Here is a 16502-nt window from a genome sequence, read left to right on the forward strand (position 1 = left end):
CTTTGAAAACCCCCGAAAGACTTTTGATAACACTTAAGGCTGTGCTGAAGGTGTTTCCAGACTGCTCAAAGATTCTTCTAACCATCACGGATGGAAAAACAATATAACATCTAAGATTGTTAATCAGTTTCCCAACAGTATTATTTATCCATGTATGAAGTGGCTTTCCTCTTAAAAAAATGTATTTTACTTTAAAAAGATGTAAATAAAAATTAATATACATATGTACGCCAAAATAACTGAAGGGGTTTTGTCAATTCAAATTTTTTTATTTTACAACAGGTGTAATATTTTTCACATAGATGGTTAGAAGAGTCTTTGAGGATTCTGGAAAGACCATCACAACAGCATTAAGTGTAAGGTTTATACAATCAGTGTCCACTATATTAGGTACACCATATTATTACCTTTTCATTCTATGATTGTGTTGAATTTCTGCTCTTATAATCTAAGTAACTCCTCTGTTATGAGAATGGAAATATATTATGTTAGTCCCAGGCCCTCAGGGAACAGGATGGATTTGGGGAATGTGGGGAGACTTGAACTGTAGCAGGCAAATTCTGTTGATTTCTTGAGGAAGGTTGATAAAGATCATAGGTTACAGGTTACAGCCTAAGTAGTTTTAAAATCCATATTAACACAACTGAAACCACATGGCAGGGACTCAAATGCACAAGTCAGAGACAACAACGCAGTTCCCAAAATACAAGGTTTTTTACTAGAAGAATGGTTTGGTACACAGACAAGCAATTGGGAACAGGCAGGAAAATCCAGAGGGCTAGGCTAAAGCGATGTAAAAATAAACCTGAAAGTCACACTGGAAAACAATAGGAATAGCTGGAAAGCTTGACATGGAGAACGAAAAGGAACTGCCACACAGGGAAAGGAGCACAGAGACCATTATAAACATGTACACAGATGTCTAATTTTTGATCTTCGTCATTTTCCTACAGATCTTCATGTTCCAGCTGCTGCGTGGTCTTTCCTACTGCCACAGGAGGAAAATCCTCCACAGAGACCTAAAGCCTCAGAACCTGCTCATCAACGATAAGGGCGAGCTCAAACTGGCCGACTTTGGTAGGAAAACAGCACAACCTCACATACAATATACTATATCTACATAGACACACACATATATGTGTGTATGTGTGCGTGTGTTTGTGTGTGTGTACTGCATATATACAAATGCAAATGCAGTTGTAAAAACTCAGACTCAGAATAAGACATTTCCTGCTACAATCACTTTCCAATTATATTTTATTATACTTTTATTGTATTTTTTTACTTCTTGTATCCTAGCAACTGTGCACCTCTGTCTGAGTTTTGTCAGTTTTGTGCTGGAAGTGGTTAAATAACTCACTGGAATTCCTACACTATTGTTCAACAATTTTAACTAAACACAGTAAATGAGCTGATAGAGGGACTATTCCAACATTTTTCTTGGTTGACACTGATCTGTCAGGGCACTCTATGTCAACACAGTGTGTAGATGTAAGGCTAAGATGCTATGAGGTATTACTGCTCTGATACACTTTCAGCTCACTATATGAGACTTCATGCATCATAATGTTTCATAGTACACCTGTGCTGACACACAATACATGTCATTTCAAAGGAATTTTGGTGCAAAGGTAGTCAGAGTAGAAGAGGTTGAATATTTGCACAGAAAGCGGGTTTGCAAAAATAGCCTTACGAATAGATTCTGCTGTTACTGAGGTCTCACAACCTGTGTTGGCCAGGTCTGGCGAGGGCCAAGTCCGTTCCCACTAAGACCTACTCCAATGAGGTGGTAACTCTGTGGTATAGGCCACCTGACGTGCTGCTGGGCTCCACAGAATACTCCACACCCATCGACATGTGGTGAGTAGTGTATGGATGTTTCATCATCAGTAGTCTAATATGTACTTGCCTCCCAACATGGTGCAGGGATCCAGTTGTGTAGATTTAAATGGGATGCAAAAATAAAAAAAATAAGTTTAGTAAGCCTCACTTTCTGCAGCTAAGTCACGCTCGACTTAATGTAAGCCTGAGTATTTCAAGGAGAATTGTGTGTGTAATTCACTTAAAATGCACAAAATAAAAAAGACTACCATATATGTTGCACGTATATGCTGGTAACACATCGACACGTTCGTCATTTGAATGTTTCAAACACTGATTGCCTCATAAAATTTGCTAAGGAGAGAATACTGAATATATTGACTTGCCAGATGGAAAGCAATATCCTTGGCAACTTAAAAGGAAGGGGAAAACCACATAAGGTGGGTGCAAATTAACATAGAAAAGGAAAAAATCTTCTCTGGTCGAAGCAAATCATATTTGTTTTTTTGCTTCTATACACCTGCCTGTGTCACAATCCCTGCCGGTCCTGTTAATGTTGCCCAGTCTGCCCCTCTAACCCCGTCAGCCACAGTCCCACTCCCTCAGCCTCCAGTATTTTATAAGCAACTCTTATCAACTCTCATTCCTCAGCCGTCCACCAGATGCCCTCAGACTTTCCCTCCTGTCCCAGTCACCTGACCTTCCCCTCCCACTCATACACCTGTTCCCAGTGTCCCAGTCATCCAGCCAGTATTTACATCTGCCTGTTCAATCTGCTCCCCTCCAGATCATAGTATGTTGTGCGTTCTCCATACTGTTCATGTCGTGGACTCCAGTTCTTGTCACCTGCCTGTTACCTGTTCTTTTCTCGTTTCTGTACCAGTCTACCTTCCCGCCTGCCTGTCTTTCTGTTTTCCTGTAAGTCTTGGTCATCATAATTTCATTAAGGTACCTTCATTTGCATCTGCCTGCCTGTGTGTCTTCATTTAGGTCCTTGCTGCCTGTGTTCTGTACATCAATTGTGACAGCCTGATGGAGTGTTTTTTTCCCCATCTCATTAGTCCCTTAAAGGCCTGACTACCATTTGATAAGTTTGCGTATTCAGCATTCTTCCAGAAAAAATATCATGAGCTGTTCAGTGACTGAAATGTCCAAGTGAGAGCAGGTAGTTATTAGTCCCCCTCCTCTTAAAAATGTGTTTTGCTTATTGTTACTTTACATGGATGTTTGAGTTTCACTGAACAGAATGATGTATGTGCAGAGTCTGACAAGAGAAGTCTGTTGTCCGATTCATCTGCTGAAGTAATACCATGGTCAGAATCACACCGATACACTTTTATATTGTGTGAATTCTCTGATCTAACAAGGTGATCGCTGCACACAACGGCAGCAGAGGAGCAAAAAACTACATGAAACAAACAATTTTAATGTGCCCAGAACCTGATTAGATGTGAGAAGGATTCGTTTGTTTTGCATAGATACCAATGATGCTAGTATCAATACTCAAAACAAAATTTACTATTATTAGTATTGATACTTTAGGTATCGATCTGCAACACAAAGGGCAATATAAAGCACATACTGTAGGGTCCTCAAAGCAGTTGTGCCATCCCTGGTACTGAAGGTATGATGGCAGGTGAATTGAATGGATATCCAACAGCTTGAGGATAGTTCAGAATTTCAATTAATCATGCATATCTATTTAAATCTCCCAAGTTATTAGCAGAGAGATGAGTCACTAGTCACACACAAGAGCGTAATTCATCTGCATTCACTTCCTTATGTGTTTTTGCTCATGAGCAGTTTGCCACAATGAGAAAACTGTGGCTAGCAACACAACAGTCCTTTATGAGCTCACCTAGCCACTGTCCTCTTATCAGACCACACGGCACCTCTTCAACACACTATCCTGGTTGGATGGAACAAAAGGCACTGTGTCCACTCATACATGTTTGCACTTATTATGAGCAAACTTTGAAGTGTATGTGTTTGTTGAACAGGGCCTCACCTAGAGTTTCAATAGACTTGGACTTCATCTCATTCCCTCTTCTTCCAGGGGCGTGGGCTGTATCCTGTATGAGATGGCAACAGGTCGGCCCATGTTTCCTGGTGCCACCGTGAAGGAGGAGCTACATCTCATTTTTAGGCTCATCGGTAAGAGAGCAACGTATAACATATAATATATAATAATATAACAATGTCTTACAGGCCAGACTAAAAAGTAATATATGATGTGAGAACAAGTAATGTTAGGGACAGTGTCCTGTGAGAGTAGATGACCGTACATTTCCCTTATCCCCCGTCTTTCAGGCACTCCAACAGAAGAGACTTGGCCTGGCATCGGCAGTAATGAGGAGTTTAGGTCCTACCTCTTTCCTCAATACAGACCTCAGGCTCTCATCAACCATGTGCCCAGGTATCACCAACAAATTTCACTGTCTGTTCAGCTGAGAAGAAGAAGAAAAACAAGATTGATTGTCTGCAGCCATTCTAGTTGCTCTGTGAGGCTGAACTTGGACACAGCGGTAGTTTCAGCTAAATGTGTAGAGATACTCTGCTAAAGTAAAAGTCTTCAAAATATTACGTGAGTAAAAGTATAAAAATGCTAGCATCAAAATACTTAAGGTACCAAAAGCAAAAGGGGTCAATTTGAACTATTTTATACTGTGTACTGCTGGGTGATTAATCTATAACAACACATCATAATTTATTTGTTGATTATATTTTGTATTAATAATCTGATGTAGTGGAGTAAAAAGTACAACATTTGTGTCCAACATGTAGTCGAGTAGAAGTATAAAGTAGGATAAAATTGAAATACTCAGGTAAAGTGCAAGTATATCAAAACTGTAAACTATAGTACTTGAGTAAATGTACTTAGTTATTTTCCACCACTGGTGGTAGCATGTTCACATTAGCAAATTACCACTTTATACAAAGGAAAGCTGGGGCTCATGGGAATGTAATTAGTTTGGTCATAAACCAAAATATTGTACAAATTAAGATTTTGACTTAATTGCTGCTAGATGAAAAGTTAAGCAATCAATGCAGTAATTACAATTCAACCTGAGGGGAACATGAATCTATGTACCAAGATTTTGGACAAGTTAAAGGTTTGACCTCCTTGTGTGCTATAAGAGTCGAAAGGATTCATCCTCTGGGGACCATGAATGTCCGTACAACATTTCATGGTGATCCATGCAATAGTTGTTGAGATGTTTCAGTCTGGATCAAAGTGGTGGACTAATCTACTGACATTGCCATTAGCATGGCTAAAAATCAGCGATAATTAAGAGAAACCAGGAATTTTTTTTTTCACCTGTACTGTTTTCCTTGTACATTAATTTTGGTAGTTAAAAAGCAGGACTTTTATTTGTTTAAGTATGATGGTGGCATGGCCTTATTAGGTCATCTTTAAAAAAACAGACCCCCTAAGGGAAGTTGTGTATTTGTCCCAAACACAAGCTCAGGCTTGGTCCAAATGTAGCAATATGGGGGATTAATGTCAATAGGACTACAGAAATCATTATTTGTACCAAGCTGTTGGACTTGACAGCCAACTTGTTGGAACTGTTGACCAGGTCTGGGCTGCCAAACAGCAGTTTCAACAGTTTTCATGTTAGTCAATCTTGTAAACAGCTTAAAAAACTCCAGCTGATTAAACACTGTCAGGACACAAGATTATGATAAATTACAAAATTTACAGACAGGTCCCATCCTTTATTAACACAACTGAAGACTGAATTCTGACAGTTTTTATAGGTTGTCTTTTAAAAAGTGTTTTATTCTATTTAAGTATTTTATTTGCATTTATATTAGTGTGCTGTGTTTTATACGTATCATATTACCATATTTATTGTATATATTACTTGTTTCTGATGCTAATGCTACTTTCATGTATTGGTCAGCTAAAGACAAATCTCCACTCTGGATAATAAAGTTGTATTCGGTTCTGTAACGGCCTGGGAAACCTCCAGTACTCTATGCTCTTTCTTTTAGTTACGTTTAGCTTAACCATAAAACTGAATTATTGCTTTTAATAACAAAAAAGAAGATATGACGATATTCATCCCCTCATTATTTTGTTTTATTATCAGTATCAGAGTAATTCTCCTCTGAATAGTCATAATAACAAGCTCAACTTTTTTCTTTGTCTCCATCAGGTTGGACACAGAGGGGATTGACCTGCTGTCTGCTCTGCTGCTGGTATGAGACAAAAGCACAATGACCTTCATACACCTGATTTGAGACATACCTGAACAGTGATTTCACAGATGCTCTAATCAGCTGCTTTTGTATCATGATTGCAGTATGACAGCAGGAGCAGAATCTCATCTGAGGCTGCTCTACGACACCCCTACTTCCTGAGTCTGGGGGATAACATACACAACTTGGCAGAAAGTAAGACACACAGATACACTGTAGACACACTATAAAACCCTCTCAGGTGTATTTGAGGACCACAGTTCTGGCAAGCTGCAGACTGCAATTCTATCCATCTCAGCAGTGGCCTTTCTAAAAAGCCTAGTTGAATCCTGTGCTTTTTGGTCATTTCGCACATTTGGAAAAAATTGACAAAAAAATGCTGTGGGTTGTACTGAATTAAACTGCTGAGCACAGCAGTGCTAAATATTGTGCCAGCAGAGATATTTTTAACCATACAGGTGGCTAATTATTTCCCTTATTTAGATGCCCATTATTAGCATGTAGCATGTTAGCTTAACCACCTGTCGTTGTTGTTACCTGTTGAAAACATGACCTGTCCATATAGTATCACTCTTAAAATACTAACAGAGGCTTGACGGCAGCAGAAGGAAGCACAGTATCCTTTTTATGGCAGACATTTTGACTGCCGTTAAAGCCGTAAAAGTCCAATGGCTCTGTTCCATTTAGGTGTTTAGGTCTGTTTAGCTATTTAAGATCCAGAAGAACATCCAGTTCTTTTCCCTTTATATAGTTTATATATATATATGTTTCACTTTCATTTTTATGAGTGTAAATCTTCTTTAGATGTATATCTTCTCGTAAAGTGGTGCTTCAGTTGAGGTAGTACAGGGTTTTTTGTCTGTATATAGGGTAAATATCTGTATATGAATGGATGTTGATGTTAATGTCAAAAAATGTATTGATAACATAACACAAAAAAGTTAATACTAGTTAATTTGTTCAGTCCTATTATTATTCTTTATCCCCCAAATAGGAGTAAGGCAATCATGCTCTAAATTTTTGAAGTACTTTTCCCATAATCCTTTGGGGGTTTTAAAGAGGAAAGATAATACTGCCATGAATCAACGAGTTATGCTGTGGGCTGCAACTTGAGTTCCCCCTTCTTTTGACTGTATTGTTTACACTTGAAAAATTGGCACCGTTGGAAGTCTGTCGATTTAGTTTTAGCAGTTCCTGTTTGCAATGTAACCATGGGTGTACAGATAACTGTCACTGGATTACTTTGTTCCGAAGAAAACCCAAAAACATGATCCTCAGGCAAATTTGAGTTATGGGAAGCGTCTTTTTCGCAAAATTGGATTAAATGTTTAACTTGTGGACAAAATTTGCCCCCATAGTGTATTGCTGAAAAACCGACAAAAAAGATTATGTAATTGTCGGACAGGAAGTTAATGTTACCTGCAGTGGATGACTGTCTGTGAAGGAGAAGATCTTTGTTGTAGTTTATGAGATCCCTCCTGTACGTGCCTTACCCCCAAGGTTAAATATAGATACAAAAATGAAGTAGTGCTTGGGTATTGCTGCCATGTTGCCATCCTACAGAGAAGACTGGGTCTCCTCTGTAGGATGGCACTGTCTGTGTTCTGGCTTGGGAACGGGCCAAAATATTTTCTGTTCGATTTTGTATTATTGAAAGCAGATGTATATTAACTAGTTACTATGAAGAATCTTTTTCAGGGGCCAATTATTCCACAAGCAAGTAACTGATTGTTTGCCATGGCTGCCTTACATGCATTCAGTTGCTTTTCTCTCTTATAATTTACAGTTTAATAATCTTAACCCTACAAATGACTATTTACTTTGGGCCAAAGCCATAGAAAATTTTTACCCTATGTAATGTTACAAAAGTATGAACAGTAAAAAAGAAAGTAGACCTACATATAGCTGAATTTCAAGATATTATCTACATGTTACAGAATAAACATAGTTAGAGTGGAACTATAAAATCTAGTTTGCAGGTTTTGTAAGGCACACAGTTGGTTTTCAACTATACAAGTTAGTTATCACATTTGTGCATTTGTCTTCAAAGTTTTCATGTCAAGTTGGAACCTCTGGGTTTTATGATAAGGTATAAGTATAAGTGCATTATCGTTTCAGATCCTTTTTAAAAATTAGAGGCAACACACGAAGATTTGTGTCTGTGCTCTTGAGCTGTTGTCTCCCCCTGTTTGTTTTAGCTGCCTCAGTGTTTTCCCTCAGAGAGGTGCAACTGCAGAAGGACCCAGGCCACCGCAGCTCCGTGTTTCAGCCTTTAGGTAAGGTACCTGCCACACATAACGTGATATGACTTTAATACAAGCTATGGTCAAGTCATAGTTAAAGGTTGCCACTAATTTCTTCACATAGTGGGCATTTATAATAGTTCTGCACATGGACTGTGTTCCACACATTATGTATGCAAAACATTAGACCTGTTAATGAGAAGAGTTGTTATTTCTTATATTGTGTTTAGTTTTGTATACACGTTTCAAAGGAAAATGTGAGTCTTTAATGATAACTATTGGATGGATACTTACTTACACTGTAAGTTTCGTGAATTGTCTGGAATGAAACAGAATTAAACCCAACTGTGTTTTGCTCCTGACCACAACATCTGAAAGTGTCTGCAGATGTACTTTGGTAATAAGCAAAGCTATGCAAGAAGCCAGCGTGCTGAGTTTGTTTACTCTGACACAAATAAAATACCACAGAGAGGAGTCTCACAGGAATTGAAATGACTATGAAAATAAACTAGGAGATGTCTGCTTATTCAAGCCAATTACTGTAACCAATTTACACTCTAATAAGCTCTTCATACACTTACTTAGTCTCATTATGACTTTATTTTCACCCAAGTAGGCTAATTTAAAGCTTTAAGACTTACAATCATTATAGCTAAGTAGGAACTGTCTCAATTTTTCTCTCCTCAGGTCGAGGAAAGAACCGAAGACAAAGCATCTTCTAGAGGTCACATAAAGGAGGAACAGAGACACCCAGAAAAGAGGAGCTGCCTCCTCAGACCACAGCACAAAGGCCAAGACAGCTTAGCACATTCACAAGCATGCCTAACCTACACGCAAACACCTGCATGTACATACAAACTCATGTGCACTCACTCATTTCCATGACAGCTGACCATGGAGACACAGGGTTTCTGGAAATAAACTTGTACTGCACTTGTAATGACTGAGCTGAGATACTCTCCCTCCCACACACACATACACACACAAACATATATTTGCGCACATTTGCACAAGCAGCGACACACTGAACATGCAGCCATTACTTAGTTGCACCAGAAACACCAGAAATGTAAGTATCCTGCCGAAACACACATACATTTCAACCCAGGAAAAAAATAGGCCACTAAATAAAACTGCTTGACATAGTACTACCACGTATAATTTCTATTCAGAGCACACCCAGTGACAATAGTAAAGGATAATGTTTAGGCTTATCTCTAAACCGAAACATCAAGATGTAGATCAAAGATACACTCTCTGATTTTGTTTTAGCATCAGATGGTTGCTCCCAGCTCAACAGAGGCATTCTGTGATTTGTGGTTGCTTTCAAGGCTTCACCACCCTCTGAAAATTTTTACCAGGAACCAAAGAGAAGGTATCTATTTTTTTTCTTTTTCATATTTTATTTAATCATTTAACATTCCAGTTGCGCTTTATGTAAATTTTATTTCACAGCATGAATATCTAAATGGTGTTTTAAAGCCTTCTCCATATTGCAAGGAGTGACATACACAAGACTGAACGTGATTGATTGGCATCATGTAAATAGATGAGATAACTAAAGTTAAAATGTTATTATAGTTTGGCTGTAAACTATATGTGAGACTATAGACTATATTTGTCTCCCCAGCACTTGAACAGTGCTAAAACAAACTGAGATAGATCTGGCTTTGCGAGACTATAGTTTGAGTAATATTGTGTGTTTTTGAAATAGGATTTATAAAGCGTAACATCATTATCATCTTACTAGCTAACACAATATAGGCTAGTGACGTTGAACTGATCTATTCTCATTGCATGATACATTGACTGCATTTATATGATACGTTGGCGTTAGCTAGCTAGCCAGCTTTATCAAACACTGTTTTTATGGCTTTCACCAAGAGGCTCAGTAATGTCAGCATAGCTAAATTTGCTGGATGATAACGCAAACCCATTATTGAACTAGATGGAATATTATGAATAAGAAAAGTCTTTATATGGCCAAGTAACGTTACTGTACTGAATGGGTCTGGCAGTGGGTTGAGACAACAATAATCCTAAACTAACGTCAGTAATAAACAGATATGAGTGGGATGACTAATGTTAGACTGGAGATAATGCAAATAAAATCGACAAAGTAACAAGTTCTAAAGAGCCAGTCATTTGTTGACATTAGGGGACTCCATTTCAAAGCTAACAATAGCTAGTGTTGCTCACTGTTGGTGCTGTCAGGGAGTGGAAGAGAGGCGTTGAGGCAAGACACTCTGGAGTGAGAATAAACTTCACATCCTTTGGATTTTCCTGGGAAATTCATCCAGAGTTTTTTACATAGAAATCAGTCCACAGGCTGTTATAACAAGAACGTTGGGGAAGGTCTAATTTTTTAAGTTACATTAAGATCCGCTAATACACCTAAATTGCTTCAGATTCTTACATATAGTACCTTTAAGACTTCATTTATTTATTAGTATACTGGCCTTAAAGTAGTCTAATCAATAGCAGTCAAACCTTGCTGAATCTGAAAATACTGGAATATGCTTATAAAATGCCCTAAGTCACATAAAGAAAATGGTAGCTACAGCCCTGGGTGCTGTCAGGCACCTGCTAAATAACAAACTCACGGTGTGTATCTTTACAAAGAGTTAGCACATTTAATTGTTTCTGTCTTTGTTAGTAAGGGATCTCACAGGCTAACTAAGCAGCGAAAATTCTATCATGAGGCTGCTGCCTCTGAAACAAACAATAATGGTTCAACCTCATACTGTATGTTAGCTAATGCAAAATGTATAGAAGCTAATGCTTTAGGTAACAATGGTTAGCTACCTGGATATGTTAGCTAGCTCATAAACTGGCATAATTTAAACTACATCAGATTTGTCTGTGATGAAATGATTAGTTCCAGGTCAGAGAATTCCCCAGTATGGCAGCCACGGGTGGGTTATGTGACCTGACAGTCTTGAAGTTGTAAATACACAAGTAGTCCAGACATCGAAAAAGTAGCAACACACTGTTGATTTACAGTACCTCTACTGACATGAAGGAAACATGAACCTTCTATAGAAACTGACTCCATTGTGAATATAAAACTTAAATGGATTCATGTCGACAAAATTTGCCTTGCTACAGCGACCCTGTGTTTCAACGCAGTGTGGGGCTTTGTTCCATACAGCGGTAACAGCTGACTTTCACTCCGGTTTTTGAAGTTGCCTTAGTAAACTGTGCATGAAATCTTGGCTCGTGAAGAATCTATATTTGATCTAGTGTAGCCAATGTTTTAGGAAGCATTTGCTTTGTGTTTGTAAGTAACTCACTATGAGTGTATGTATTTCTTAGTGTCCTATTTGCACAAACCAGAAGTGTCCTCTGAAGCCTGCTCCCTTCCCTTTGTGTCTTAACTTACATGGTTTCAAAATATGACCCCATATTGTATGAAAACCCCTTCAGCCAATACCAGTTAACTTGGAAAGTATTTTCTACAAGTACTTTCATGTAGCAAATTACTCTCAGTAGGAGTCTCCACTACCCCTTATGTTTTGCTCAGCTCTATTACACCTATTGCCAGGTAACAGCTTTCGGCTGTAGATCTACAAAAGTCATGTGAAATGGGAACATTTCAAATCTGGCTTAGTACCCTTCAAAGTTCTTTTGTGAGTGATTGGGATTGAGCCCAGAGGTTATGCTTATGCCCTAGATGATGAAATGATCTGCAGTCACAAAAGTTACAGGGGCGTCTGGCTGAGATCCACTTTCTTATTTCCTTAATCTGTCCTAACTCCATCTCCCGCTGTGTCCAGCGCTGAGTTCCAGCAGAAAAGGAAATGCTGAGGGGAGGGTTCCTAATGTAAGCCAGCAACAAGGGGTTTGGGCCACATTACTGACCTGTGGGGTGTGATCAAGGTTTTCTGTTAAATTAACAGTGTACTATGAAAGAGAAACTAAAAGACTGTGTCGAACACAATAGTGGCTTCCTATAACAATCATTCTCCAAGTCACTAGAATTGTGCTGTGCTTTTAGATCAGCAGACATATAAATAAGAAGTTGCATATAAAGATGTCACCATCATTAATTTACTAATTTATTGAGATTGAGTTGTACTTGGACCAAATATGTTTTATAATTTGGTGTAGTAGGACAAATGGTGGACCGGTCATGGACTATTTCCTTTGTATATAATCATGATTCAATCCACAGTATGTGTATGAATATCCTGAGTCTTGCAGGTCATAGGCTATCCAGGAATGCTAAGTGAACAGCAACTGGACTTGCTGTAGATTTTTGAAGACATTTTGCCTTTCATCCGAAAAGGCTTCCTCAGTTATGATTGATTTGCAGGAAGTCCAAGCTGAAGTGAGCTCTCTCAACTTTTACCAAGGTCTCAGACCTTAATTAGCTTGTTAGGGCTATGGCTTGTTCACAATCATCATTTGGAAAGGCCACATGATGCAAATTTCAAGGCTTTATAAATACTCTGACTCCTCAAACCTTGTCCCAACAATCAGCAGCCATGGACTCATCTAAGTAGCTGCTAAGCACTCTGAAAATTAAAATAATTGATGCCCACAAAACAGGACAAGGCGATACAGAGACCTGCACAAATATGACCTCTATGGAAGAGTCAGAGGAAAACCCATCCTGTGTCCTCGCCAAAAAATGCCACATCAGAAGTTGCAAAGGAAACATCTAAACCAGCCTGATGCATTTTGGAAACAAGTCCTGTGGACTGATAAAATTAAAATAGAACTTTTGTCACAATGAGAAAAGGTATGTTTGGAGAAGAAAAGTGCAGAATTTCATGAAAGAACACCTCTCCAACTGTTAAGCACGGGGGTGGATTGATAATGGAGCTTGTGTTGCAGCCAGTGGCACAAGGAACATTTTACTGGTTGAAGGAAGAATGGATTCAAATAAATACCTGAAATTTTTGGAAGCAAATACACTGTAAAAAAAAACCGAAGATGAAAACAGGGTGGCAGCCATCTCTAGTAAGAGACCTGGGTGTTCCATGCTTCTTCCATTGAAGAATTATGGAGGCCACTATGCTCCTGGAAACCTTCAGTGCAGCAGAATTTATTTTTTGTAGCCTTCCCCAGATCCGTGCCTAAACACAATCCCGTCTCTGAACTCTGCAGGCAGTTCCTTCCCCATGGCTTGGTCTTTGGTCTGATATGCAGCTTATATAGACAGGTGTGTGTCTTTCCAAATCATGTCGAATCAGTTGAATTTACCACAGTTGGTCTCCAATCAAGGTGTAAAAACATCTCAAAGATGATTAAGAGAAATCAGAGGAACCTGAGCTAAATTTCAAGTGTCATAGCAAAGGGTGTGAATACTTATGTCAATGTGATATTTCGGTTTTTCCTTTTTAATACATTTGTAGAAATTTCTGAAATTCTGTTTTCGCTTTGTCTTTATGGGATATTGAGTGTAGAGGGAAAAAATTCATTTATATGATATTAGCATAAGGCTGCAACATAACAAAACGTGAAAAAAGTAAAGGGTTCTGAATACTTTCTGAATGCACTGTACCTCTTTGTTGATGACTCCGCCTTCTTCTACAGCAGCCTTCCCGTGTACTGCTGGTGGTACGTCCACAGTGCCTAGGACCAGAGTGTAGTTCATGCAAGTATGTAAACAGTAATTGTTGGGGACAGTGCGCACACACCCACAGAGGAGATCGTAAAACAGGTTGCTGCACAACCCATGCGGAGAATTTAACAACTCTCATATGATTGCCATGTTGCCTAATGATCCACATGTGAGATTAATTCTCACAAAACAGTCGGTCTGAACTGAGGAAGCCTTCTGGAAGATAGGCAAAACATCTTTAAGAAATCTACAGCAAGTCTACAGCAGTCGGCTTTGATTTAGCATTTCTAGATGATTGCATCAACAGATTTGAGCAGGTCATCAAGTAGGAGCAAATGATTGACGCTATCGCCAGAGGTAGAGAAGCTAGTAAACAGAGAGTTGTTGGTTGGACCCTCAAAAATCAGGGTGTGTTCAGGTGCACTTAACCCAAGCACTGAACCCCTAAAGCAATCCAGTGCCAGACTGATTTGAAGAGTCAAATGTGTGCAGGTCAGGGGGGGGGGTTATGTGTATGCCAGTAAATGTTAAATGGCTGCTGAAAGTTTGTCTACCTCTAAAAATGAATGAAGCCGATGGAAGAATTATGTTGAGACCATCCACCTCTCTGATCATCTGTCAGTGAGCACAAGTAAAGGTGACAACAGCGAGAAGAGAGAAAATCAGGGTGAAACTCCAGGGACTTCAGAGGGATGTTCATCTGTGGATGTAACACTTCCAAACCGCCCCCTCCCTTCCCTCACTGGCAGAAGTATTATCTTGTGTTTAGTCGTGGTAATTGAAGCTATTTTAAATACTGTAATGAAAAAGAAATAATATATATGTATTTTAACAGATGTTTTCATTTTTCTCTGTGAGTTTTATGCTGTATTAAAAAAAAAACAATAGAGCACTGTATTTAAAATAAAATAAAGAAAAAACCTGCAGATGATGTCTAAATGTTTTATAAAAGATAAGTTTTGATTTTGTATAAGATGTGAAATTTTGTGTGATTTGTCTATACTGTTGTAAAATGAGAAATTGAATGTATTGTGGCTGCCAACAGGCATAAAATTGATTTAGTAGTTGATTAATGAATGAATATATAAACTATTAAAATTCTGGAACACATTCCCCAGTTCAAAGTCTTTTTTTTTCCAGCTACTTACATGGTTAATTATAACATTATGAGTTGATAAGATGAAGCTCTTGAAGCATGCAGTACAAAGGCAAATGTACAGTAACATAGATGAGCAGAAGATGGTGCTGTTGGACAACTGCATGTCATCACAGGAAGTCCTTCGAGTTCTTTACCGTAGACCCTTGCAGTTTTGTTTTGTTTTGTTGTTTTTTTACTTGTTATTTACACTGGCTTGTAGCTCCCACAGTGGCGACAACCCAAGCTACTGCGCTACATTTACTTTTTTTCCCATTTCATCACTCCATTCTATTTTCAAAAGAAAGTTTAACAAATACATTTAATCTCATAGATTTCCTGTAACTTTTCAATCACACTCAATGTCACTCATTGCAAGGCTTGTGGTAACCAATGGCCCGAGAGGGAATAACATACTGTACAGTTGTTCATCATGTCATCGGCCCCGATCATCAGCGTGTCACCTTGATATTTTTTATCACTGTTTGTCTTCCTTGACAAACTGCAGGCTGATTAACCTAGCCAACCCAACTTAAATCTGTCAACCAGCTATTATGATGACAAATGATGACATTATTAGCTATATGTACTGTTTTGTGCATACGCTATATCTGCACAGTGCTGACAGTCATTGTTTATCCAAGCTTAGTCTTGGATTAGAAGGAGCATGTGTTTTGTCGGTTTGATCCCTAGCGTACTTTTTCATCCCTATTCCATAGCATTTTCATACATACAGTGTAATCATGGCATTGTGAGACACTTGTGTGTGTGTGTGTGTGTGTGTGTGTGTATATATATGTGTGTGTGTATGTGTGTGTGTATAAGATGTTGTGACTTTAAACAAATGAGAAAATGTACTGTAGCTATATATAAACCTAATTTTAAAAAAAAACTCACCTCATTGCTTAAGAAGGTGAATATTAAAAGACCATCTAATTAAGCAGGAGTGCATTGATGATTTTTTTGAAAATAAAAAAAAAGCGCAGTCTAAAAGATTTCCTCAACTATACCTAAAGAGTAAAAAGACTTTGAAAAGGTGAACATAATCAAGTTTTTGCAATACAGGGGCAGATGAGGTGCTGTATTTCCATGTTTACATCTTTACTGCCATTCTACTATGGCCCCCTCTCATTGAGTTGACAAGGAGGACTTAAAAATCTGGTCAGACCTTCATTATGAAAGTCCAGCCTCTGCCTCCTATACAAAAACGCCCACCGCACACACCATTGAGTTTGCTTTTGTTAGTAAAACACAGTTGAACTGATATAAAATATGTCTTCGTTGGAGAAGATGCAATGGTTGGTCAATAGTGTACATTTATAAATGTCACTTTATAATGTGTTATAAAGTGTTACCAATAATCACACAGCCCATATTCTCCAAGTAGCTCATCTCTCAGAGAAAAACTGATCTGAAACCAGTCAGAAACAGGGCGGGACCGTGGGACATCAGCCAATCAGCGTCACGTCCGTCAACAGGATAACTGGCACTGCCCAGGCTGAATGACTCCTGAGCTCTGTTTACTTTC

At 38.6% G+C, this 16502-nt stretch overlaps 1 protein-coding gene across 3 annotated transcripts in view; it reads left to right on the forward strand.

Annotated features, from left to right (window-relative positions):
* cdk18 (cyclin dependent kinase 18) overlaps positions 1-13021 on the forward strand; it is a 61798-nt gene extending 48777 nt beyond the window's left edge. For all 3 annotated transcript variants that reach the window (XM_040116145.1, XM_040116147.1, XM_040116146.1), the window contains 8 exons: positions 954-1077; positions 1740-1860; positions 3878-3975; positions 4132-4237; positions 5985-6027; positions 6132-6222; positions 8226-8303; positions 8958-13021. In XM_040116145.1, coding sequence (XP_039972079.1) covers positions 954-1077; positions 1740-1860; positions 3878-3975; positions 4132-4237; positions 5985-6027; positions 6132-6222; positions 8226-8303; positions 8958-8992 — 696 coding nt within the window. In that variant the 3' untranslated portion in view covers positions 8993-13021. The remainder of the gene's footprint in view (positions 1-953; positions 1078-1739; positions 1861-3877; positions 3976-4131; positions 4238-5984; positions 6028-6131; positions 6223-8225; positions 8304-8957) is intronic.
* The last annotated feature ends 3481 nt before the right edge of the window (positions 13022-16502 follow it).

The sequence above is a fragment of the Xiphias gladius genome, chromosome 21, assembly GCF_016859285.1.
Source record: "Xiphias gladius isolate SHS-SW01 ecotype Sanya breed wild chromosome 21, ASM1685928v1, whole genome shotgun sequence".
Lineage (NCBI taxonomy): Eukaryota > Metazoa > Chordata > Actinopteri > Istiophoriformes > Xiphiidae > Xiphias > Xiphias gladius.